The 26,253-nt window shown below is 42.6% G+C and overlaps 1 protein-coding gene across 1 annotated transcript in view; it reads left to right on the top strand.

Moving 5' to 3' along the window:
• Nucleotides 1-17,738, top strand: part of SLAMF1 (signaling lymphocytic activation molecule family member 1) — a 42,564-nt gene extending 24,826 nt beyond the window's left edge. Inside the window, exons 4-7 of the mRNA XM_059673724.1 lie at nucleotides 1,126-1,224; nucleotides 6,390-6,463; nucleotides 14,351-14,443; nucleotides 16,048-17,738. Coding sequence (XP_059529707.1) covers nucleotides 1,126-1,224; nucleotides 6,390-6,463; nucleotides 14,351-14,443; nucleotides 16,048-16,098 — 317 coding nt within the window. The 3' untranslated portion in view covers nucleotides 16,099-17,738. The remainder of the gene's footprint in view (nucleotides 1-1,125; nucleotides 1,225-6,389; nucleotides 6,464-14,350; nucleotides 14,444-16,047) is intronic.
• Nucleotides 17,739-26,253: the final 8,515 nt, after the last annotated feature.

Below are 26,253 nucleotides of genomic sequence, written 5' to 3'. Positions count from 1 at the left end.
AGTTGCCCTTGCACGTTAATGTTAACACCTGGTAGTGCACTACTTAGAACCTTAACACTATTACTTCATGTAGCAGCCCAGTGCTTCAAGTCGGCTCCCACTGTTCTTTACCTTGGTGTCACTTACCCAAGTCCATAATTCTCTTTGACTCTCCAAGAGATCTATCTTCAGTGTGCTTCCATGTATCTACTCCTGGACCAAGCTCTAGTTCTTAAGGATCTCTACACCTGCTTTCTTATCCACAAGATGGGAGTAATGACAGTCCCTACCTCGTAGGATTGTTGTGAGGATTAAATACATTAATAACAGATGATGTACTGAAAGAAATGCCTGGCCTGTTGTCAATGCTCAGAATCTTCTGTTATCTTATTGAGCTAAATGTCTTGTTTACTTAGGCAACAGGCCTCAATCACTATTTTCCAAAATGCTGCATCCGGTTCAGAAGGATTTGATAACATGGGTAAAGGAGGAAAGACAATAAAAATTGGCTCTGTGATTTTGAACCTGGGTGATTGGTACTCTAGAGCAAATATTAAACATGGGAATGATGGAGAGGAAAAAATACTTGCTTTCCTTTTAGTTCAGGTCTAGTGGGTTCAATACAGTTATTTGCATGGACGGACAATAAAAGCACTAGTATGTTTCTTTTTAAATAACAAATGTAGGTCTTTGTTCCTCTCAGCGTTCTCACGAGAATGGTGTGGGAGTATGGGGACAGCACGTGGAGCCGTCATGTCTCTTTACCAAAATGGATACAGCCACATTCGAGATTTTAAAATAGAGAAACTGGGCAGAAAGGTTGACTGAAGAGAAATGAAGATAAGTTTGATTTTAGACATGGGGTGTGGCATTTGAAGTAAAAAATAATGCATTTGAATAGAAAAGAGAAATCTTTACAGAAATCAGGACTATGAAAGCCAAATATGGTAAGAAAAATGAGGAGGAGAAAACCGATGTGGAATTCTCCCGTGGTCTAAAGCTGGTCTCTAACACGCAGAAAACAGATGTCTTCCTTGAGAGAAAAGGTAGAAAGAGAACAGGAGGCGCTATTCATCCTCCCCTATCTGTGTAGGACGTTCTCACAGTCACAGTGCATTTGAGATTGCCTTTTGCCTTTTCTTTCAGTTCCAGGACAATGGGGACTGTATGCTGGGCTGGCTTTAGGGGGCGTCATTGGTGTCATCATGATTCTCCAAGTGGCAATACTTCTATTCAGAAGAAGAGGTAGGTGTCTAACAATAGAGATGCTTATCAGAGTCTCTGTGGTAAGCAGGGGACCTCTCACCACAAGCACAAACTTGCTCTCTTCGATTTAGCTTTCCTCAGAGAGTACCTTTGCGAAAACACTGAGCAAACATATCCTGGGATCTTGTTCAGTTCAGTCTAATTCAAAATGTCTCAATCCCCTACACCAGCGGTCGGCAAACTCATTAGTCAACAGAGCCAAATATCAACAGTACAACGATTGAAATTTCTTTGAGAGCCACATTTTTTAAACTTAGACTATATAGGTAGGTACACTGTTATTAACTTAATTAGGGCACTCCTAAGCTGGCTTTTTGCTAAAAACGTCCTCAATCTGATTGAGGTACATTCGCTGAGGTCGACCCCTTCCAACTCTCCCATTTACACTCGTCTTGTATACTTGTTTCATCTACCTCCTTTCGTTCATCCTCTCTATATGTCCAAACCATCTCAACATACCTTTCTCAATCCTCGACACTACACCTTGTTTCACTCCACAACGTTCCCTAAAATTAACTTAATAAACTTTACTTTTGTCACCCGCGCGCGATTTGCGGGCACGACTAGCACTAACCACTGCACTGAGACTGCTGACTGACTGGCTCACTCAACTCCCCCCGCACTGCGTATCCCGCGGCCCGCCTGCTCCGTGTCTCCTGTCACCCGACCAACCGACACCCCCCATTTCTTCTAACGCCACTTCTTCAAAATAGACTCGCCCAGGCCGAAAACCGACTTCTGCGCGTGGGCCACAAAGTTTCAATCGCTCTGTACATGAGCGCCCGCACGTGGTATTTTGTGGAAGAGCCACACTCTAGGGGCCAAAGAGCCGCATGTGGCTTGCGAGCTGCGGTTTGCTGACCACTGCCCTATACTAGCCTATGGAGATAAAAAGAGACATGAGCTTTAGGTATCTAACATGGGAGACATTACACACAGTTAGTTTTAATTCAATGAGACTAATACTGCTGAAGGGGTACTGACCAGAGTTTTCATTGGAGCAGAACTCAGAGGACTCTTGGATCTCATTCAAGAAAAGTTGTAATTATTGACCAATAACAGGACATTATAATACATTTTTGCGCAAGGGTCGAAATCTTGCTCTAATTTCTCGCTATTCTTATGATATCCCTCTGAGAGAAGTAGGGTAACTGTTTCTATGTGACTTAGCAATGGGCTAACAGAGGCACAGAGAGGCCAAGTGACTTGTCCAAGGCCACCCAGCTGGTTGGCAAGGAAATGAGAACTGTAACTATGTCTCCCAGCCACCAGGGTGCATTCCCCTGGGAAGGCCCGCAGGTCATCAGAAAACAGCAGGGGGCTCACTCTTTACTAAGACTTTTGCACAAATCCCGACTCACCTTGGGAAAGTGTGCAGTTTGTGAGGTTGCTTGAAGCCAAACTAAGGAATACAGAAAGTCATCCAGAATAGACTAAAACCATCAAGGCCCAATGATTTCCTTGCAGTTTAAGTGCCTAGAAGTAGTTTCTCCTGCCTTTTCCTCCCAACGGTCCTATGATTCCGTGTCTCAAGGCCATTGCTCCCTCCACCACACTTTCCTCACCCACCCACACGAGGGCCCCCAGCCCCGCACGGGGAGGAGAGAACATATCTTCATGTCATCAAGCTGACGGCTGAGCTCATTGCAAGCAGATCTATCTTGCCCACATGTAACCTTTTCGGAAAAGCCCTTACCTCAGCACCCTGATGTTGGTTTTGCTTATATAAGAAAATCTAGATCACAGCACAGCCACCTACTTTTCTCATTTCCTCCATCTAAGAGTTCGCTGGGGAGGAGGCGGAGGGAGGGGTGATTCAGACAGAACTCAGGAGGACAAGCCGATGAGCATGGGGCAGGGCAACCACACTTGGCTTGGATAATAAGGAAAGAGTGAGAGACCATGGCTGAGAAAGCAAATGAACACACCCACGTTAACCTCATTAGTGGGAGGTGCTAGGAGTCTCAGCCACATTTTTTCATCAACTACATCCTACTCCTCATATAGTTGTGCTCTGAAGGGACTAGTACTCTTCATCCCACGACAATTTCCTACCGCCAGCCCCAACACACACATCCGTCCTCATAGCCAGTCACCATGTGTTCCTTGTCAGTCAGGAGCACAAAAACCCTGTTTCAAACCTGTGGGAAAACCCGTTCTTAATATCAGTCCCCTCCAAAGACTCTGCTCAAGAGATCCTGTTGGCAGTTTCTAAAGCTGCCATCTGCCGAATGCAGCTGGACTCCGAAGGTTTCCCAATGGACTCTGGCAACTTCACATCCAGAATACACTGATTGAGAACACGGGCTTTGACATTCCACAGACTTACATTTGAATGCAGATGTTGCCACTGACCAAACAAATGACTTAACCTCCCCTCTGGAAAATGAGAATAATATTATGTACTTCATGTTCTTGTCGTGGGGATGCACAGAAATCATAGGATACAGCGGCTTCTGTGGATAGATGTCAGAGAGATAGATGATAGATAGATAGATAGATAGATAGATAGATAGATAGATAGATAGATAGACAGACAGACATCGCTCTTAATGTAGTGAAGTCTTATGGCCAGCAGAGAGCAGCACAGGAAGCACCTGGGAACAGTACCTTGTTTTAAAGATTTAAAGTACTTGAAGTCATGGTAGCTTTATGCTTCAGGTGAGAGCTGAAAAGGACATTAGACAGTCTACATCTTCATTTTGAAGGCATGGTAACAGAAGAGACCCAGTTAGCTGACATGTTTTGGTCAATGCCACACAGCTGACGAGGGCTAGAATGTAGATGCCCTGATGCTAAGGCCTTTACCATGAGAACCAAAGGCTTCACTGATTGGAGCAGAGTTGAGCTGGCTCTTGGACACTTGCTCTTACCCTGGAACAAAATAGGAGACTACATGATCTTGGTCCAGTGGTCTTTTTGAGAAGCAACGTTCAACCTTACTTTTTCCATCTGCCCATGTAGGACTGTCCCCCACAACTCTACATTGCAGCCTGAGCTGACCTGTAAGACTGAAAGGCCTTGAAAACTGGGGTCCGTTCTTTATTTGTTCTCCTGCAGCACCTAGGACAGTGCTAGGCGGGCACTTCTAACTTTGCAAACATTCATAGATTTGAACTGAAAGGATATATTACAGAGAACTAACTTGCAACTCTTCTGCTACTTCCTCTGATCACCTCAACCCCATTCTCCATTCTACATGCATGTGCGCATGCACCTGCACGCACACACACGCACACACACGCACACACGCACACACGCACACACGGTCCTCAGCCACTATCAACTCTGACCAAAAAAGTGAAGCTGGAACCACCAAGCACTCCATGCCCTTGCCCAACCGAGAAAATCAGACATTGACATTCCTTTAATTCTTTGAGCTTCTCCAGTGGCTGCCCATCATTTCCTCCCCAAGGATCACACGCTCTTTCTCTTCCACAGAAAAGTATACCTCTCCTAAGTGGAATTCCCTCAGAGACATGCTCCTAGCTTTTTAAGACAATAAATTCATTGGTGTTCAAACAAGGGTGCCCTAAAAAATAAGTGGGCCCTAAAGACTTTGTGTCATTTCCCCTGGGCCGGGTCTCCATAGCCTCTGCCAAATAGGCCTCCACGTTTTCGTGTGTTACTTTCCCTCCATCCCTCTCACTGCTACACGATGCATGCAAAGAATGCCATGAAACATTAGAAAGGATGCGGGAGGTGGGAAAGATCCTCAACACATTGTAAGTGAAAAGGTTAAGAGAAGTGCGTATGGGATGACCCCATTTGCATACAAAATACCTATGTAACTACCGCGAATGTCCAGGACTGCACTGTCTCATATGGTAGTCACTAGCCACGTGTGGCTTTTTAAATTTAAATTAATTAGAATAGAATTGAATTTATAATTCAGTCCTTGAAATCTGGGGTCTGTTCTTTATTTGTTCTCCTACAGCACCTAGGACAGTGCTAGGTGGGCACTTCTAACTTTGCAAACATTCATAGATTTGAACTGAAAGGATATATTACAGTTAACCACAGTTCAAATGCTCCATAGCCACCTGTGGCTACCTATTAGGCTGCATACATGAAACATTTTCATCATCACAGGAAATTCTATTGCACAGAGCTGGTCTGGAAGGATAGAAATCAAACTGTTAAAAGCGATTATTTCTGAGAATGAAATTGCACAGCTGAATGGGGTAGAGGGATATCATTTTTATTCTACACAATTTTTAAAATATTTTTATTGATTTCAGGGAGGAAAGGAGAAGAAGAGAGAGAGAGATAGGAACATCAATGATGAGAGAGAATCATTGACCAGCTGCCTCCCGCATGCCCCCTACTGGGGATCGACCCTACAACCGGGCATGTGCCCTGACTGGGATCCAACTGTGACCTCCTTCCTGGTTTATAGGTCGACATTCAACCACTGAGCCATGCCGGCAGGCTTACTCTATACAATTTTTATTTTTGTAACGAGAATGGATTATTTCTATAATTTTAAAAAGTTGTAAATTGGTTAAAAACTAAAATGTTTTGCAACATTACTTTCCAGAAAGCCTGGACTCTGAACAAAATTTCCTGTTGGTAGGCAATAGAATGACATTATAATTTTATTTTCTAAGGACTCTCAGGAGCACTATCCTTCTTATAGTCCCTCCCCTTCACATGCACATCAAGTCCCACTGAAACAGGGAGGCAAGGAAGCTGTGAGTGAAGCAGAAGGTTCTGAGCTGAAGAATACAAGAATAAAAGGCATCAATAACTCACTCTGCCCTTTAAAAACTTAGGGTCCTATTAAAAAACCAGATACATCAAAAGATAAAGATTAAAATAATTTATGACACTTAACGTGAGTTGGGAATTTACTATTTGCCAGGCACTATTCTAAACACTTCACAAGTCATGTCTCATGTTTTCATTGCAACAGCCCTGTGAGGCAGCTGTTTCAACCCATTTCACAGACAGGAAAATAGGCCCAGGGCGTTCCAGTAACTAACCTAATGCCATATGACAGATGTCCGGGGGGGGGGGTGGTCATGCTGGGAGTTCGTGCTTTGTTCCCATGGTGCTCTTAGGGAACATTGGTACACAATTGGGGGGGGGGGGGTTCATGCTGGGGACCAGAGGGAGATAACTCTACGGTTTCTTTTCTCCAGGTAAGACAGACCATTACGAGCCAACAGTGGAAGAAAAAAGCCTTACTATCTATGCCCAAGTCCAGAAATCAGGTGTAAGTTCTATACTTTCTCTTTCTGAGGTGTTTCCTACGGCTTCCTGCCAGTTCGCCATGCATTTCTGACATTCACGGTCCTCTGTGGGTTCTGAAGCAGGGGAAGTTAAGGGAGCAGAAGTCAAGAGCTGAAAAGATATTAGCTTCAGTGTCAGATGGGACTATTTGTTAGCGAAATAACAGAAAATACCGGGTCATCTTCTGGTCATCTGTTTCTTCACAGGAAAAAAAAGGGGAAGTTAGAAAGACATGCCGTGTGACTCCTTCCAGCTCGCACGCATTCTAGAAGCCTACCGCCCCAGGTTATGAAACTCTCTCCTTTTCTAGGGAAACAGGTGCAGGTTTAGGAAGGCAATTGTGCGACAGGTTGGACTGGTCCGCCTTTAGAAGTTTGCAAAGTGCCAAAGTGCCAAGGAAGGGAGATCTTGAGGATTCTGGCTCGACAGTGGTGAAGAGATGGACGATGCTACATAGGCTGAAAATGAAAGAAAGCAAAATTGTGATGGTTGGACTGAGACAGCAGAGAGGGATAAAGGAATTAGAGTTATGATGACATTGAGCAGGTGTTAAGAGGAGGATTACAGGGATTATGATTAGCTATTATGATATTATAGTTTTTCAGACATGAAAACAATTCTAGGTGATAAGCCAGTATCTGGCCATTCAGGGTTTACCAGAAAGCAAATTCTGGAGTAAGGGATATAAAGGCAAAGAGATCTTTGATTAGTACGTTGGGAAATAGCATCAGATGACAAGAAATGCAGTTCTGATAAGCAGAGATGAACTTTTGGACAAAGCTCTTGTTTCTGCTGTCCTCTAGTGGCCCGGAGGGTTTATCACACAGCCCATGACAACCACTGAGAACCATCCTCCATTTAAATATATTAGAGTCCCAAGAGCAACCTCCACTCTTGCATTTATACATTTAGGTAACCAGGTTCAGCTTTATCATGGTACCTTCCCTATCTCTTCCATGCAGTAAGCACCCCTCTTTTTACTGTATAAACCATGGCATAGATACCAAAAGTGCGCAGTGCATGTGTCAGCTCAGTGAGTTACCCATCTTAGTATCTAGGAAAGCAAATCCTCCTGCCTTGTTTTTCTTTAAGAGTTTCTGACCATTTGTATGTATTTTAGAATCAGCTTCTCAAGTATCACAAAAAGGGGAAAAAATGCTACCAGGATTGCATTGAATCTACAGATCTATTTGAGGAGAAATTATATCCTGCAGTATCGAGTCTCCCTAATACCATAAAACTATTACTCAGATAAAGGAACAGGGCATTGGCGGCAACCCCCGGCCCTCCTGGTGCTTCTCCCAGTCACTAACTTCTCACTCCTCCCCTAAGATGGCACTATCCTGGCTTCTAAAACTATAATTTCGTTTTCTCTCTTTTTCTCTTGATTTCATGAAAATGGAATCCTACAGTATCTTTCCTCTTGTTTGATTTCTTTTGCTCAATACTACCTTTATGGTATTCATACATGTCTTTGAGCTTAGATATAATACATTCATTTTCCTTGTTTTATAGATGTCAATGCATGACTATACTAGTTATTTATCCATTGGCTATTGATGAACATTTGGACTATTTCCAGTGTGAGGCTACTATAAAAATGGCACTATGAACACTCATACATATGTCTCTCTCTTGGTAGGCATGTGCACATATTTTTGTATGGTATGCACCTAGAAGTAGAATTGCTGAATCATAGAGTATGCATATCTTCAAATTTACTAGATAAGGCCAAACTGTTTTTTCAAAGTGGGTGTAACAACTTACTTTTCTATCAGATACGTTGAGCAGATATTAAGAGGGAGGCTAAAGGGAGTATGATTAGCTATAATGATATTACTAGAGGCCCAGTGCACGGATTTGTGCATGGGTGGGGTCCCTCAGCCTGGCCTGCGGGGATCAGGCTGAAACCAGCTCTCCGACACCCCCAGAGGGGTCCGGATTGCTAGAGGGCACAGGCCAGGCCAAGAGACCCTACTGGTGCATGATCAGGGCAGGGAGGGAGGGCTCCAGTGCCACCTTCATCATAGGCCAACGGCCATATATGTGTGAATCTATTTTGAGGTTGTCTGTTCTGCTCGATTGGTCTATTTGTTTATACTTGCACAAGTCCGGCACCATCTTTACAAATCTGCGCTTACTGATTTATCATAAGTTTGAGATCTGGTAAAATGATTTTTTTCACTTGTTCTTCTGCGAGAGCTCTTGGCTATTTTAGGTCTTTTTCAGTTTTTTCACTATTTATTTTATCTTATTTTTTAGTTGAATTTATTGGCGTGGCATTGGTTCACAAAGTCATACAGGTTTCAAGCTCAATGAAACATCATCTGCACACTGCATCGTGCACCCACTGCCCCAAGCAAAGTCTTATTTCTTCCCCATTTCCCCTGCCCTTTGCCCACCTCCACCTACCCCACAACCCCTTTCACGCTGGCTATCACCACGCTGTTGTCTGTGTCTATATATTTTTTTAATTCAGTTTGTCAAGTTCCACCTAAGAATCCTGCTGGAATTTTAATTAGTACTCCATTGATCAATTTGAGGAGACCAAACATATTTATAGAGCTAAGTCATTAAACTAAAAAGATGATATAGACTTTTCTTTATTTCAGTCTTGATTTCTGTAAGTGGTGTTATATAATTTTTTGCATAAGAGTAGTTGTACATCCTTCATAATCTGTTACTTGGCATTTGAGCATTTAATGTTTTGGGATACTATCAACAATGTTATCTTTTAAAAAATTTTTAGTTTCTATTTATTACTGATATATAGGAATACAATTAATTTTAATATATTAACCTTATATTTGCAACATTGCTAAATCATTTATAAACTGCAGGCATTTATCTATAGAAGATTTTGGAATTTTTTTCTGTACACAACTGTGCCACCTATAAAAAAAATTATAGTTTTTATTTTTCATTTTCAATTCACATAACTTTCTTTTTCTTGCCCTGTTTTATTGGCTGAGACACCCCACACAATGCTAAATGGAAGTGATAACAATGGTATCCTTGCATGGTCCCAAACTCAAAAGAAAAATGTTCAATATCTTACCATATATCTTACCATTAAATATGATTTTTGCTGAACATTGTTTATAACTGTCTTTTTATCTGATTAAGAACATTCTCTTCACCCTGGCTGGTGTTCTCAGTGGTTAGAGTATCAGCCACAAACTGAAGGATCTCTGGTTCTATTTCCAGTCAAAGGTACATACCTGGGTTGCAACTTTGAGTCCTGGCCCCAATCGCGGCATGTGCAGGAGGCAACCAATCTGTGTCTTTCTTACATCGATGTTTCTCTCTCTCTCTCTGTCTCACCCTCTCTCTCTCTCTCCCTCCCTTCTTCACTCCCATGCTCCACTCTCTTTAAAATCAATGGAAAAGATAACTTCTGGTGAGGATTATCAACAACACAAAAGAATTTCTCTTCAAACTATGTAAAAAATTATATAGTAAATCAAGCACTTATTTAAGACCAATCTATGTACATTTGCTATTTTAAATATTAGCAATAATTAAAATGTATAAAAATGTTGCCCATGAGAGAGAAATATTATCCATGTGCTTAAATTTAAAATAGGTAATTGAATAAGAGGTTTAGTCTATGTTTACAAGTGTGGGAACATGAAAGACATGAAGAACTAGTCACATTGACATTTCAAATTAAAAGTCTAAGTTAAGTTGTTAGACAATTGAATACTCTGAAGAGAATGAAGCACTGAAAATTTCTGAATGTAGTTTAAAATCTTTGAAGAGGATAATTTCCCAGAAATTATTAAAATTTGTTTGAATAGAATAAGATTTATAAGCCTGGACTTTCTTTCTTGAGGAGGCATTTGGATTTAACTTGACTACGTTGAATATTAATTTTAAAATTAATACAAACTAAAAAATAAGAACAAAAAATATTCTCTGCTAATCCTGGTCTGCTAAGACATTTTATCAAGAATTAATTGATGTTGAATTTTATCAACACTCTGCGCCTGTTGATATAATCTTATGGTTTTGAAAAATTTATCTTTTGTATTTATCTACTGAACTACACCCATTTGCAAAGATTAAACCAACTTTGTATTCCTGGAATAGAAGCAATTTAGTCCGGTCCTTTTTGCCAGATTTTATTTGCTAATACTTTAGGATTTTTTTCTGTTTATGTTTCTGAATGAAATTGGTCTGCGTTTTTTTTCTTTCTTGTAATGGTTTTGTTATCAAAGAGTATGCTAACCTCACAAAATAAGCTAGGGTGTGTTGGTTTCCTAGTGCTACTGTAACAACTACAAACTTGGTGACTTAAAACAACGAAAATGTATTCTCGAACAGTTCTGAAGGCCTGAAATCCAACAGGAAGCGGTCAGTGGGCCTGGCTCCTGCTGAGGCCTTGGGGGAGAATCTTTCCTTGCTTCTTCCAGCTTCTGGTGGCTCCGGGGACTCCCCGGCATTTGTTGGCTTGTAGCTGCATCGCTCCAATTTCTGCATCCATCTTCACAGAACTTTCCTCTCTCTGTCTCTCTGTGGCTTCTCCTTTTCTGTCTCTTGTGAGGATACTTATCACTGGATTTAAGACCTACTCTAATCCCGCATGACCTCATTTGGAAATTATTACCGTAACTATATCTACAGAGATCCTATTCCAAATAAGGTCACATTTGAGATTCTGGGTGAACCTATTTTGAGGAAGCAGGCCACAATTCAACTCATTACAGGATGTATGCCCTTGTTATTCTTTGGAAATGTTTGGGTACAATTTAAATATTTGGCAGGATTCAGGGGTGAGGCCAGGGGTTTCTTTAAGAAGATATTTAAATTATATTTTTTTTATTTAATTTGCCTATTAGATTAATAGTTAAACAAAATTTTTCTATCTTTTATTGGTTACCCTAGAAATAAGAAAATGAATCCTTGACTGATCAAAGTCTAACTGTATTTCCTTCCTGGGCAATACTTTAACTTCACCTTTATTTTTTTTTAACTCCATCTTTAAGTTCACCTCTTGACTTATGTTCCTTTTTGGTCATTATTTTAATTTCATATATGTTTTAAACATACAAGACTTACCCACATCTTTATAGTGTTTTTTTTTTCACATTTACAATACCTATGTGATATTCTATAAAGATTGTGATAACATGGACAATTATCCACATTTACTAATATTTCCTTTGTTCTTCTTTTTAATGGCTATTTAATATCCTCATAAAGGCTATAATAACATAGAAAACTCTTTACCAAATAAATGTCTGCTGTCTGCTAGGGACTCTTATAGGTCTTATCAGGGCTAGCACCTTGCACAGTTCCAGGGGATAGCATTCATAAAGAATGTGGGTATAATGCGCATTATTTTTGCAAATGGAGCTTCTTGCAAATAATGCTTCCTGGAGTTGTGCCCTAACTGAAGGCTTCAAGATGCAAAAAGGTACTCAGTATGACACCCATGTTTAAAAGAATCCCCTAAGCCTAGATAAAAATCCTGAAGAGAAATCTAACAACCTGCTAACCACGTTGTGCTAAAGTGGTGAAACTATGTGTGTTTCCACTATACTTTTCTCTTCTTCCTAAACTTTTCAATGAGATGTGAAAAGCTACGTTCTTTGCCTTCTCCCCATGCCTCTAAGTCAGGCCATAGAAGCGTCCCCCAGGCCGTCAGACAGGCAGGGGTTGCTTCTGTTGATCAAGGTCTCTTAAATCGTTTTATATTCTTCTTGTGCATCTCATTATTGCAAGTAATTCTTCCTTAAATTCAAATTTTCTCCAAAATACAGTATCTACACATTGTATGGGATCTTGGAAGTCATCTATTTGAACCAGGCAATTACTATTTGAATTGCTTTCTACAACATTACTTTCAAAGTGTCGGCTACCTTCTTTTTACTAAAATACAGTCTCAGACCAAGCATTAGCAGCATCACCTGGGACCTTATTAGAAATGCAGAATCCCAGGCCCCACCCCAGGCCTTCTGAAATAGAACGAGCCTCCTAAGAAAATCCCTACCTAGCCAGTTTGGCTCAGTGGGTAGAGCATCAGCCTGCGAGCTGCAGGGTCCCAGGTTCCATTTTGGTCAAAGGCACATGCCTTGGGTTGTGGGCTCAATCCCCAGTTGGGGGCGGGCAGGAAGCAGCCAATCAATGATTCTCTCTCATCATTGATATTTCTATCTCTCTCTCCCTCTCCCTTCCTCTCTGAAATCAATAAAAAAAAGAAAGAAAATCCCCAGGTAAATCATAGGCACATTGAAGTATGAGAAGCCCTGAGCCACCCAGGCATTTTCAATGCAATTGCCTCCCAATGCAATTCATCCCCCATTTGAGCACCTTTTATTTTAGAAAAATCTTTATTACATCGCACAAAAATTTCCCTAAAATTCCAACCTGGGTTTAAACCTGAAGGACTCTACATGACAAACCCGATTTCTCTTCTACATGGCAGCTCATCAAAACACATGAAGAGAAAGATCATGTTCTACCTGGAACCTTTTCTCCTTCAGAAACCTTTTCCAGTTCCTTACCCCTCCCCTAAGGTGACGAGATTCTAAGTTCTCTCCCATTAGAAACCATGTGCTTCAGTTTCGAGCCTTGTTCTATATCAGGAAAAGTGGAGAGTAGTTGCCCTAACCGGTTTGTCTCAGTGGAGAGAGCGTCAGCCTGCGGACTGAAGGGTCCCAGGTTCAATTCCGGTCAAGGGCATGTACCTTGGTTGCTGGCACATCCCCAGTAGGAGGTGTGCAGGAGGCAGCTGATCGATGTTTCTCTTTCATCGATGTTTCTAACTATCCCTCTCCCTTCCTCTCCGTAAAAAATCAATAAAATATATATTTTTTTAAAAAAGTGGAGAGTAGCATTAGTCTACACCAGAATACCCTACACCCTTGCTGAACGGGTGACTTCCCTGGCATAAAATATGTCATCTCCATCTTACAGGGTTGTGGCCACAATGTACCCTCCCACTGACTTCATCCTGGTATTGTAGATTGTAATTCATTCAAAGTGACACCAGCACTGTTTTGTGGGGAATGCAAAGAAATATAGCCGATTTCTCAAGGAATTGGCCGTCTATTTGGAGAAACAATGTTTAAATATGAGTGTGTTAAATTCAGCATACAGTTAAGTGACATAGTGTGTGGAGTAGATTTTAAATAACCGAGGAATTTAGGTAAAGGAGAGGTCATTATAAGTTGGGTGACCAAAGGAGAAGGGTCTGATGGACCAGTCCTTGGGGGTTTCCTGGCTTCGGTGCTTCTTGCATTGTACACATCAGGAAAGTACTAACCCGTTCTGGGGTTTGGCTTGTTCATCTGCGAAATGTGAGTGACAACCGTATTTAGCATACAGAGTGGTTGTGAGACAAATGAAAAGACATGTGAAGAACTTGATAAACTTTAACACACATGTACGTGGTTATTATTAAGTTCCATATTTCATACAGGAAACAGAAGTAGGGAAAAGGCGTGTTAGAGTGTGGGGATGGCATGAAGTCTGCGTGTAGTGGATGATATGAGCCAGGCTCAAATACCATGAGACGGCCTTCTTTTCAAGTGTCCCAGAGAGGGCCACACCGATTTTGGCTCGCTGTAAGGAAGGCCTTTCGCACATCTGGGAAGCACAAATGATGAGTTAGGCTGGCGCATGAGGTTGTGAGCGCTAAGATGTCACTGTGGAGTGCAGACAAAGCCCCAAGATTTGAGTTCCAGGGAATTTGGGGGAGAATTTCCACCTGGGAAGGAGGCTGGACCAAATTATTCTCAGGAGTTTTCTAACTCAAAGCTTTTTGATTCTGTGCTTCTCGGTGGGGAGTAACTCCATGATGACTCCATGGATGAGAAATAACTTTGCATTCAGCTAACTTCCTGCTTTATTTGCTTCTCTCTAGTCTGTTCAGAAGAAACCTAATCCCCTGCCAGCTCAGGACCCCTGCACCACCATTTACGTGGCTGCCACAGAGCCTGTCCCAGAGCCTGTTCAGGTGAGGATCTCTGCAGAGAGGGAATCGGAGGAGAGGAAGGGGTGGGACGCCTGCAGAGCTGAAATGAAACAGAAGCCTGCAATGGAAACGCAGGCCCGCACAAGAAGGTAGCAAGGAGCGGTTGCGGCCTTGGTTGCAGGGCTTCCGGGAACCCCTCCTGGCTGCTCACGTGGGTCACAGCTTCCTCTGCTCCCTAGTGTTTCTCAGAATCCGCTATATCTTTGATAAAAAATAAAGATTCCTGGAGTTTTCCACCCAGGATTCGGTTCAATCAGAATGCCTATGGCAAGCGACCAGGCAGCTACACATCTAAAAACAACATCCCCCGGGATCCAGAGGCACTTTTAAGTTTGGGGATTGCACCCTAGCCAGTGTTGCTCAGTGGATAGAGCGTCGGCCTGCGGACTGAAGGGTCCCAGGTTTGATTCTGGCCAAGGGCACATGCCCGGGTTGAGGGCTCGATCCCCAGTGGGGGGCATGCAGGAGGCAGGTGATCAATGATTCTCTCTCATCATTGATGTTTCTATCTGTCTCTACCACTTCCTTCCTCTCTGAAATCAATAAAGGAATTTTTTTTTTTAAGTTTGGGGATTGTGGTTTGAGTCCAGGAGTCCTCAAGTCCAGCTGCGTAACAGAACCACCTGTAAAATGCCTGTGTCTGGGCTCCGTCCCGCCCTATTTAATCAGAATATTTAGGGCCTGAGCACTGCGTCCATATGGAACCCAGAACAGAATGTGACTCGTAGCCCAGAATGAGCCTCGCCCATGCTACCCTGTCGCAAAATCAGCCTGGGATTCATTTCACTGGACAGCAAGCTCTCCTTTTACTAAATGGACAGAAATCAATTCTGGGCTGAAACCTTGGCTCTGGCTGTGCTCTATTAAATAAAGCAGTTTAGGAGACGGTGAGGGTTAAAAGGCCACAGACATGCCTACATTTACCCCTCTTCTTCGAAGCTCTCACTGTACACATGCTCTGACTTCAAAATCTTTACAAAATCATGTAAATTTAGAATGAAGTTCTCTGGGGAAAGAAAAACAGTATATTTCACATTTCCTAGAAAAACCTCCTGATTCTTCTCATTTCTGTCCCTTTCTTTCTCAGACGCTTGAATTTCCTCTCTCTGTACAAGGTCTTTGCCCCAAATCCTCACCTCCTCCCCCTGAATCTCTCCTGCCTGAACCACTAACTCTTTGTAAAGCTCAGGAATTTGGAATTCTCTTAGTTTCTCCAAACTGTGCCCCATGAGAGCAAGACAAATGGTTCCCTTCTCCTTCTAAGTCAGGAGAAGGGAAGAGAGCAAGGAGGGGAGGGTGCCGGGTTCTGGCCCTCAGATCCCCGGGACAGCTCTCCCCGTCTCCTGAGGGCAGGCGTCCGCTTGGAAAGAGCCCTGGTCCATCTTGCAGGCGGGACAGACAGCTGGGGCTGAGTGCCACCTCCGACAGCGGTGCCTGACCTTGACAGACAGGCCCTGCCTGTGCCAGTCTCTGTGCTACACGATTTCTGAGGCCCCTCCCTTTTCCTAAGTGGGGCTGTTTCTCTTCATTCCTGTGAAGCTAGAGCCGGTCCCCCCACTCACAGACGCCCTCTGTTTTGCCCCCAGGAGCCGAGCTCCATCACCGTCTACGCCAGTGTGACACTGCCAGAGAGCTGACACCACACACCCAGCGAAGGGACTGGCGGAAGGAGGAGCCAAAAGAAACACTGAACTTGACCCCAGGCCTCAAGTTCTTACGATACTCTACACACCTGCACTCCTCGGATCAGCTCCCTGGGGATGTCGCTTCCACACCCACCCGTGACAGGGACACGCAAGGGAAGTTTCCCGGGCACTTAGCCTGCTCTGCAGGGCACAGGCGCAGGACAGGTTTCCGTGTCTGTGGTGCAGCAGACAGACTGATAATGCAAATCCTCGAGTTTAGACCTTCGGGTGTCTTGCTCTTCGCTGGGAGTGGATAAGGAAAGCCAAGGGCAGAGAGCCCGCAGATAGAGCTCGTAGCTCAGGCGCTGGCCAGCAGCAGAGCCCGGAACCGGTTCCACTCTGGCTGCCTGTTCTTGGTTCTGGGAGCTGCTCCGGGTCACCAGGCAGGCCTGCTCCAGGCTCTGTGCCTCAGGCCCTCTCTCTGGATGGGCAACGAAGGATGAGTTCCTTATTCTATGTAAAACACTGTGACAAAAGAAGCTAAAGAGTCAATAAACTGGCAACATGGCTTTGAGGTCTCCGAGCTTTGAATAATGGAATGAAAATCATCTAAGATTCTTAAAAAGCATAGTTTTAAGAATGTGCAAACGGTGGGTGCTCAGATTTAAAGAAACGTGGCGAGTATTTGATGATGCCGTTACAAAGGAATTTGCGGTCATCAGAACTTATTTTAGGGTGATTTTTCACTTCCCCAAATTATTTTAAAATTCTAGTTCTCTGTTTGCTCCGTTGAGCAACAAACCTGGAGCTTCAGCTAAGGCTTGTCAACCTTATTCTGAACTCGTTTTACGTCCGCGGCCTCACATCACCAGAGCCTCTAGCAGGAACTTCCTAACCCCTTACGCTGAATCAATCCTGAAGTAGAAAATTAACATATTTCAGCCCCACAGTTTCAAGGAATTGAATGCTTAATAAATTGCAGGCTGCAGACAGAGAGCTTCTTTCATAAAGTCCTATTTTCTTCCTATTCTCTTGCTTTCAGACATTCCTTCCTCAACGGAAGCCCTTCCTCTTTCCGACGGGCACTTGTATGACACTAAGAAAGCACCGGCTGTCTTCCAGCCATGTCTCGAGGGTCACCAAGGCCCCGGCTCAGAACGCTGAGGTCCTTGTCACCTTGTACCGCCTCTGTTCAGTCCATTCGGACTTTAGTTCTGTTGCTCGGTGCAGCTCATTCCCTGGTAGCGATTTTGGTAATAGAGTTCTTAGCTGTGATCAACAGAAATGGGTCTGGATTTTGTTTTAATATATTTTTATTAATTTCTGAGAGGAGCGGAGAGGGAGAGAGAGAGAGAGACATCAATGATGGGAGAGAATCACTGATTGGCTGCCTCCCGGGCACGTGCCCTTGACCAGAATCAAACCCGGGACCCTTCAGTCCGCAGGCCGACACTCTACCCACTGAGCAAAACCGGCTAGGGCTGGATTTTATTTCATTTTTTTAATGTAGGAAAGGATTCTACTGAAAAGATATCGCAGGGACTTCTGTAAAACCATGCTTTGAAAAGGAGCAGGAAGCAGGAAGACATCGCCTGTGGCCAGAGCCACAGCCCAAATCACAAACCCAGCTCAGGGATGGCAATGCTGAGCACCAATTGGGCTCCACCACCCCCTCCCTACCTCCTACCTCCGCTGGATTGGAAACTCCTTCTGCTGTTGGCACTGGCTGAACCACAGTGACTGCTCCAGGGTCCTTATTCATCTCTCCACCTCTATTTTCTAATCCAGAGTCCGAGCCTGAGTGGCCAATCACAGGCCACTCTCCCATGTTCTACTCCCAGGGAGGCTGGGAGTTGAATACCTGCCATTTTCTCCTTGTATAGTCATAGGTGGGATTTGCCTCTTATGAGTCAGCAAATTCCCCAAACATAAGCAGTGGAATTCAATGCTGGGAGGGCAAAAACAAACAAAAAAAGTGTTCACGACATCACCTTTGTGAGCAATCTCTCCTTTACAACTCAGGTTGTCCCAGCAGGTTCGTTTTCAGCACTTGGCTTTTTCCTGTGGCTAAATTCCACGCTGGAAGGGCAGGCGCAAAGGGGGAAAGGAGAGGCTAATCCCTCAGAGTTTCCTGTCTCAGATCAACACCTCACTGGGGAGAGGGGCCGTGTCTTGGAGTCTTTGTGCCACCCTTCCAATGGCTGGGAAAGCAGACACCCCTCCGTGTTCCCCAAAGGCGAGCTGGAGCGTTCCTTTTCCTTGGGCTTAAAAAATAAAAGTAAAACTGATACTTCAGAGTCTGATTTCCCCGTGTTTCTTCTTTAATGTTGTTTTCTGAATAAGCACATCTGAATTCTGGAGAACTCAGGAGGAAAAGACTCATTTTTCGGCTGAAGGGACTGCTGTTCTGCAGTACAACCTTGCACGATCGCAAGCCTCTTGAAGGACACTTTCTCTAGTTAAATAACCCGGATGTGATTGGTAAAGGGTGCAAATGCTGACTGAGAAACCACCCATTACAGTAAGTGACTTCTCTTCCTGCAGTTCTTGTTTCTACCTCCAGGAAACGAAGAAAATACAGACAGTTCATCCAGGAAATTGTACTCGTGTCTTGTGATGCCGACAGGATTCATGACCCAGTAGTATGGCCAGGCGTGCCGCTGTTATGGGTTGGCTCAACGAGATAGACCACCGACTCAGAATTTAAATTTAAGAGCCTTTATTAAGCTGGCCAGCTGACTACGGCGCCTATCTCCCCCTCTGGGAGATTCGGAGCATGTGGCAGAGATCAAGGGTGCAGTAAGATCCTTTATAGCAAAACAGTGTTAGAAAAAAAAATACAAAGTATTCCATTAGCTATTCCTTAGAAGTTTACAGAAAGTTCATAAGCACAAAGGGGGGGGGGGTAAACAGAGTCACACTTGGCTGGATCATATCATAACACATTGTTTTTCTAAGACAATCTAGCAATTTTTCTTCTATGGTTCCTAACCCTGACACAATCCTCCATATGTCAGTCCCCCCTCTCAGCACATTCAATTTCTCATGTCCCATTTCCTCCCCTTAGCACATTCTGTAACATTCTGTAACCCTTCCATGCCGCAGTCCCTCACCCTAGCACACCGCATGCCCTTGTGTCTCTGTTGCTGTAGTGATGTAATACTGGAGGTGGCTGCTTTGACTGGATGAGCGGTGAGATGGTTCCTTCCCTAGGGGATGTGCCCTCCTCACCAAAGTCAGGAGCCCCCTTCCACATGAGAAGAGAACTGTGTTGAAAGGATTGTTTAACTTCTGTCACTGCCAGAGGAATTGCCTTTCCCAGACTTCTCCAATTCCCCCTGTGGAGAAATGCAGAGCAGGTTTCTCAGCTGCAGCAGTGTGGACATTTTGGTCCAGATAATTGTTTTCATGGCTGCCCCATGCATTGCATGATGTTTAGCAGATGCCAGTAGCACATCCCCTGTCCTTGATCAAGACAATCAAAAATGTCTCCAGCCCTTACTGGTTTGACTCAGTGGATAGAGCGTCGGCCTGTGGACTCAAGGTTCTCAGGTTCGATTCCGGTCAAGGGCAAGTACCTTGGTTGTGGGCACATCCCTAGTAGAGGTGTGAAGGAGGCAGCTGATCAATGTTTCTCTCTCATCAACATTTCTAACTCTCTATCCTTCTTCCTTCCTCTCTGTAAAAAATCAATAAAATATATATATATTTTTAAAAAATGTCTCCAGCCATTGCCAAATGTTTCCTGGTGGGGAAAAATCTTCCCACTGACTGAGAATCTCGAATCTAAAACCATATTGACTACCTAGTGATCTTTGTGTAGACTAACTATACTTCTATATACCAATAGGTAGAGCTCTCAAACATCACATTTTTAAAAAATACATATTTTTTTATTGATTTCAGAGAGGAAGGATGAGAGAGAGAGATAGAAACATCAATGATGAGAGAGAATCACTGATCGGCTGCCTCCTGCACGCCCCACACTGGGGGATCAATCCCACAACCCGGGCATGTGCTCTGACCGGGAATCAAACCATGACTTCTTGTTTTATAGGTCAACGCTCAACCACTGAGCCACACCTGCAGGGGCCAAAAATAACATTTTTTAAATCCACAGCTGAGGATATGTTTAGAGAGAGGAAGGGGAAAGGGAGAGAGAAAGAGACATAGATATGAGACAGTGTTCCAACCAACTGAGCCACCTGGCCAGGGCCAAAAATCACATTTTGAAAGCGGCCACCTGGTCACGTAAGCATGGCTTACACCTGCCAATATTCCCAAGGTTATCTAAATATTAGAGTTGCCAGATAACTTTTTAAAAATATTGATGTCCAAACCCTACCTCAAACCCAAATGAAATCTTGGTTGAGATCTATATAGAACCACCAACTTAGAGGCCCACCCCTTTCTCTAACTCCCTGGTTAAGCATCCTACAAGCCTCCCCTCAAATTCTCTCCCACAGCAGTTATGCACGTTCCATTGTGAAAAAGTTCCAAGGGGAAAGTTATCGCACATTCTTCACAGAGAGGATTTTGTGAAGGATTCCATACAGCACCCACAAGAGGGAGATGTGGCAATGCTACAGTCCACCCCCCACATCCATCCACAACGCCAATTCTCTTGCATCTAAAAGATGAGAACTTAGTCACAGACTTGCTGAAACTGCCTGGATTCTCGTTAGTCCACAACACATACAGGCTGAAGGGGGAGTTGAACCCTCCCCTTAGACATAAGGAAACCCAGTGTGGGCTGATGACAGATTCTAATCAAAGTTAACTGCAGTAAGTTTATTTCACAGAAGATGCCTAGTTCTACTCAATATTTCACTCATTCAACAAATAGTTATCACGTTCCTGCTGTCAGAGCGTGCCAATTTCTTGGGTATCTGTTCTCTTCCATTAATCTATATTATAACGTGGTATCTGGTATGGTGATTGCTCCAACATTGTTGTTCTTTTTCAAGATTGCTGTAGCTATTCAGGGCCTTTTTTGATTCCATATAAATTTTTGGAGTATTGGTTCTAGATCTGTGAAATATGCCGATGGTATTTTAATAGGGATTGTGTTGAATATATAGATTGCTTTTGGAAGTATGAACATTTTAATGATGTTGATTCTACCAATCCGTGAACAGCATATATTCTTCCACTTGTTTATATCTTCCTCTATCTCCTTTTTCAAAGTCCTAGAGTTTATTGATTTTTTTGGGTGGTTTTTTTTTTTTTTTTGGCTTTTTTAGTCTCTATATCATTTATTTCCACTCTGATCTTTATTATTTTCTTCCTTCTACTTACTCTGGGCTTTTATTTTTGTTCTCTTTCTAATTCTTTGAGTTGTAGAGTTAGTAGTTTATTAGAAGTTTTTCTTGTTTTTTTGGGTAGGCTTGTAATGCTATGAACTTCCCTCTCAGGACTGCTTTTGCTGTGTCCTAGAGATTCAGGGTTATTGTGTGACCATTTTCATCTGTTTCCAGGAAGTTCTTTTTTTTCTTTCTTGATCTCATTGATAACCCATTCATTTAACATGCTATTTAGCCTCCATGTGTTTGAAGATTTTTTAGTGTTTTTAGTGTAGTTGATTATTCATTTCATTCCATTGTGATCTGAGAAGGTACTTGATATGATTCCAATCTTCTTGAACTTGTAGAGACTTGATTTGTGTCCTAACATGTTGTCTATCTTTGAGAATGACCCATGTGCACTTTAGAAGAATGTATATTCTGCAGCTTTTGAGTGAAATGTTCTATAAATGTCAATTAAATCCATCTGTCAACTTTAATCCCTCAAAAGTGTTGTAGGCAGGGAAGGGGCTGTTCAAATTTCAGGAAATGTGATTGGTGTATTTCCCTGTCCCAGAGCTACTCCTCTGCGATTGGCCCAAAATATCTGGATGCAATCCAGTGGTATCAGCTGGAACCCTGGAGTTTCTATCAGCTCTCCCGTGCAGGGAAAGTACCAGACTAGACTGGTGCCCAGGATAGTGGGTGGATGGCCCCTTCCCCAATCCAGTCACTGATGCTTCCTGAGACTGTTGAAACCCTCAAACCCATAGGCTTGCCTCAGCTTTTGTTTTCTCTAAAAATGGGCATTTAGGCTGTGGAAGGCACTGGCTCCTGAGGGTAACCAGGCTGTTATCACCTAGGGCGGGGTTTTGTTTCTCTGACCTGCCCTGAGGCTATGGGAGGGGTAAGTTTCTCTTAAGACAAAAGGCCATTAGGTTCCAACGTATGTGACCAAGGACAGGACTCCAGGCTGCTGCTTTTCTGCGTCTCCCTGGAATCTTCTCACCCGGCCTCTCCTTAGGCACCTGAAGTCCGTACTCTCTCCTTGCACCAAAGCCTCAGGTGAGCAGCTGCCAATGAAAACTTCTGTGCTCTGTGTTATAGTAATAAGTTTAGTTAGAATAAGTTAGCATAAGCAAACTCCATTTTGTATTAGAGTGAATTGTAACTTTACTTAGAAGTGAAACTTAACTTGTGTGTGTGTGACCCTGATAAGTACTTTTAGCCCCCTGCGTGTGCACCCCTGATAAGTACCTTGCAAACCCCTGCGTGTGTACCCCGATAAGCCCAGAAGGCACCACCGGAGCACACTGATAAGAGATACTGAAGAAGCCCATCCATCAGGTATAAAAGAAGGACACCAACAGTCAGACGCTTGTCTGCCCTCCACAGACAAAACGTTCTCCTTACCCCTGGAACTTCTGCCGTTCCTGCTCTGCCCTGAGCCCAGACTGTTAGAGGCCTCTCTTCGTGTCAAGAGACCGAGCACCTGCCGCGGCGTATCTGACGACCTCCGTGTGTCTCTGTCAGCGCGTGTCTCCGGGTGGCCTGCCATCCATCAGACTGAAACCCATCAGCTCTCTGGTAATTAAACCCGTGTCATTCTTGCATTCTGTTTTTCTCCTGTGTCTCCTCTCTTCTTAGTTTTGGTTTAAGCTCAGCCTAAATAATAAAGTACCTTTTGACGTCTGTATTGGTATATCCAAATGAGGCGAACTGGGTCACCTGTGCATACGTTCCCATAGAAGTGGAACAATTGGCGTAGTCGGCAGTTTTTTAATTAAAATTGATTTTTCCAAGGGGGTAAAGTACCAAAAGATTCTAAACTAAATTTTCTCGAGCACAGCGGGACTAATAATTGGATTTTGAGAAAGTGGGAACTCTAGCTGAGGTTCTGAAGTAAGTGTTTTTGCCAACTTTATAGCTGAAACCGTTCACCCAAAATCGAAAGTAAACCTGAAGGGACTCATATCGGTGCCTTTTCCCGGGAAAACACTCCTGCCTACTTTAAAACTTAAGCCGTCCACCTGAAAGGCATCCCGAGGGTAGTCTGACTCCCGACTGGCAAACACCTGAGGGTCCTAGCAGTCTACCTGCCTTGAGGGGTCCGAGTTGGCGGATTATACCAACCGGCTGTTTACGTAGGGGAGTGAGCTGTGGAGGAGGCTCCAAGGAAAATATGTGAAAACGAGATCCAGTCAGGGGAGCTCCGATCGAGGGGTCCAAGTTGGCGGGTTATAGCAAGCGGTTGCTTACGTAGGAAAACACACCTGTGGCATAAACAGGACTGAAGTATCCTCGGCAGAGAATTTCTCCTAAATTGATCACACAGAATAATATATGAATATTATATTAATGTTATATATATTTTATGGCAGAGCATAAACTGAAAACTAGGATACTAGCAAAATTCTGTTCGAAAGGGCTAGCAAAAATTCTTAAAACTGTTCAAAGGGCTCATTCTTTTCTGTGTGATATTAACATTTCTGTAATTCAAAGGGAACCTTCCCACTATTTCATCTATCCCTTTGGTAGATTTAGCCCAAAAATAAATATCTGTCTGGACTGCCTTAAAGGCAATAATAATAATAATGGGAAAACTGAGGAACTTTTGGAAGAAACTAAAACAACAACCTGATCCGCTAGCCAATATTCCAGCAGAAAGTAAATGGAGCATCCTAGAGGATTCTTTGAAAACTAAATGTAAATTAAAACATACTCCTAGACTTCCTAAAGATGTGACTAATGACCCTACCACTTTAATTCCTGTTATGGAAAGAGCTTCACCAGAGGAAATAGTTCCTATTTTGCTCCATACCATCCACAACCTGCAGGAAGATAATGATTTAGGAAAAAGTTTGGCCAAGAGAGTAGTATCCAAATATTCTGCACAACCAGCAATTGTTAGGAAAAAAAGTTATTAAAAAAGATGGACAAGAGGCAGAAGGAGAGACAGTAGAATTTACATCATTTACCAGACAAGAACTTACTGAATTAAGATCATTGTTAATAAAAGGAGATAAATCAGATGTAGATGGTATTATTAGATGCCTAGTCAGAAACGCCCCGGAGGGCTATAAAATTCAAATGCAAAATTTATTAGCTGGATCCTCAACTCCACAGGAGATTAAGCAAAAGCTTATTCTTCATGAGGACTTAATTTCTGACAAAAAATATACTTTTCAGGCAAAACCTTCAAAACAAGATAACAAAAATTCATACTCATTTGTTACAAGAAGGCAACCAAATTATAATATTACAGGAACTCAAAATATGCACCCACAAAACAATAGGCAAATACAACCAAATAAGACATACTTAAAACATCAAAAACCCTATTGGAAGAATAATAATCCTTTTTTCAGAAGAGGCCCACCCCAAAATCCTGTTCAAAGAAAATACACTAATAACCCTTTCAAAAGAGAATATGACAGAACTCCTAACCTTACTTACACCCAAAACAATCCCTTCAGAAAACCCCAAAACAATCATTTTCAACTTGGCCAGGGAAACTCCCAGGGCCCCCGACCGCATTTCACACAATGGGACAGGGGGCCAGAGATGCAATTAAAAGTTAATTTTAAAGCCCCTACCCTCACTTTAGAAGATATTTTTTACAAAAAATATGATAACAGACCATATATTACCCTAAATGTTAAAATTTCTTCTGGAAAAATAATCCCTACTACATTCTTGCTTGACACAGGCTCTCAAATTTCTTTATCTTCTAACCATCATCATATTACAGATAACTCCAATAATATAACTATAGAGGGAGTTACTGGACACTCAATCACTGCCAAACCAGTTTCTTGCACTATACTATATAGGGATAGACAACTCTCTGCTGTATTATATGTTGCACCCAATGTTCCAAACCTTATTGGTATGGATCTCATTCCTTTAATTTATAATTCCTATTCTAAATCTCTATCTGCAACAAAATTCTTTTCTAATCTCACTGCAATCAATATACCACCAATTATAATACCCACACCCACTCAACCATCTTTCACTCCTCAATACCCTCTTAAAGGGGGCCATGCTGATGTAAATGCTGCAATCGAAAAATTATTAAAAGGGGATATTATTGAATTAGGCCCATCTCATATTTATAATAGTCCTATATGGCCAGTTAAAAAACCTAATGGCACATTCCGTATTACTGTGGACTATAGAAATTTAAACAAAGTCTCACCAACAGTTCCAGGTGTTCTTCCAAATGCTGCAGAAATTATTAATTTAATTCAAGGAGATTCACCCAAATTTATGGCTACTATTGATCTTTCTGATATGTTTTTTGCAGTTCCCTTACATGAAAATTCTAGACAATACACCACATTTTCCTGGCAAGGCAAACAATATCAATTCAAAAGGCTTCCACAAGGATATAAAAACTCACCAGTAATTGCACACACCTTATTAGCATCATATTGACCCTAAAGCTTACTCTTCCAAAATCTTACAATATACTGATGATGTCATTCTATACCATGATGATATTGATATGCTTACACAAGATTTACAGTCTCTGGTGGCCCATTTGCAAAGCCAAGGTTGGACAATAAATCCTGATAAAATACAACAGCCAGACACCTCTGCAACATTCTTAGGTATTAATTGGAACTCTGTAGGTAGATCCATCCCTGATAAAGTCATCAATAAAATAGATTCACTTAAAAGCCCCACTAATAAAAAGGAAGCACAACGACTAATGGGACTTTTTATGTTTTGGAAACAACATATACCTTATCTAGCAGATGTAGCTAAACCTATTTATAAGGTAACTAGAAAAGCAGTTTATTTCACTTGGCAGGAAGAACAAGAACAGGCTTTTCAACAATTAAAACAATATATACATTTATTTTCCACACTACAACAT

The sequence above is a fragment of the Myotis daubentonii genome, chromosome 18 (assembly GCF_963259705.1).
Source record: "Myotis daubentonii chromosome 18, mMyoDau2.1, whole genome shotgun sequence".
Classification (NCBI taxonomy): domain Eukaryota; kingdom Metazoa; phylum Chordata; class Mammalia; order Chiroptera; family Vespertilionidae; genus Myotis; species Myotis daubentonii.
This window is presented reverse-complemented; position numbering and strand designations above follow the sequence as displayed.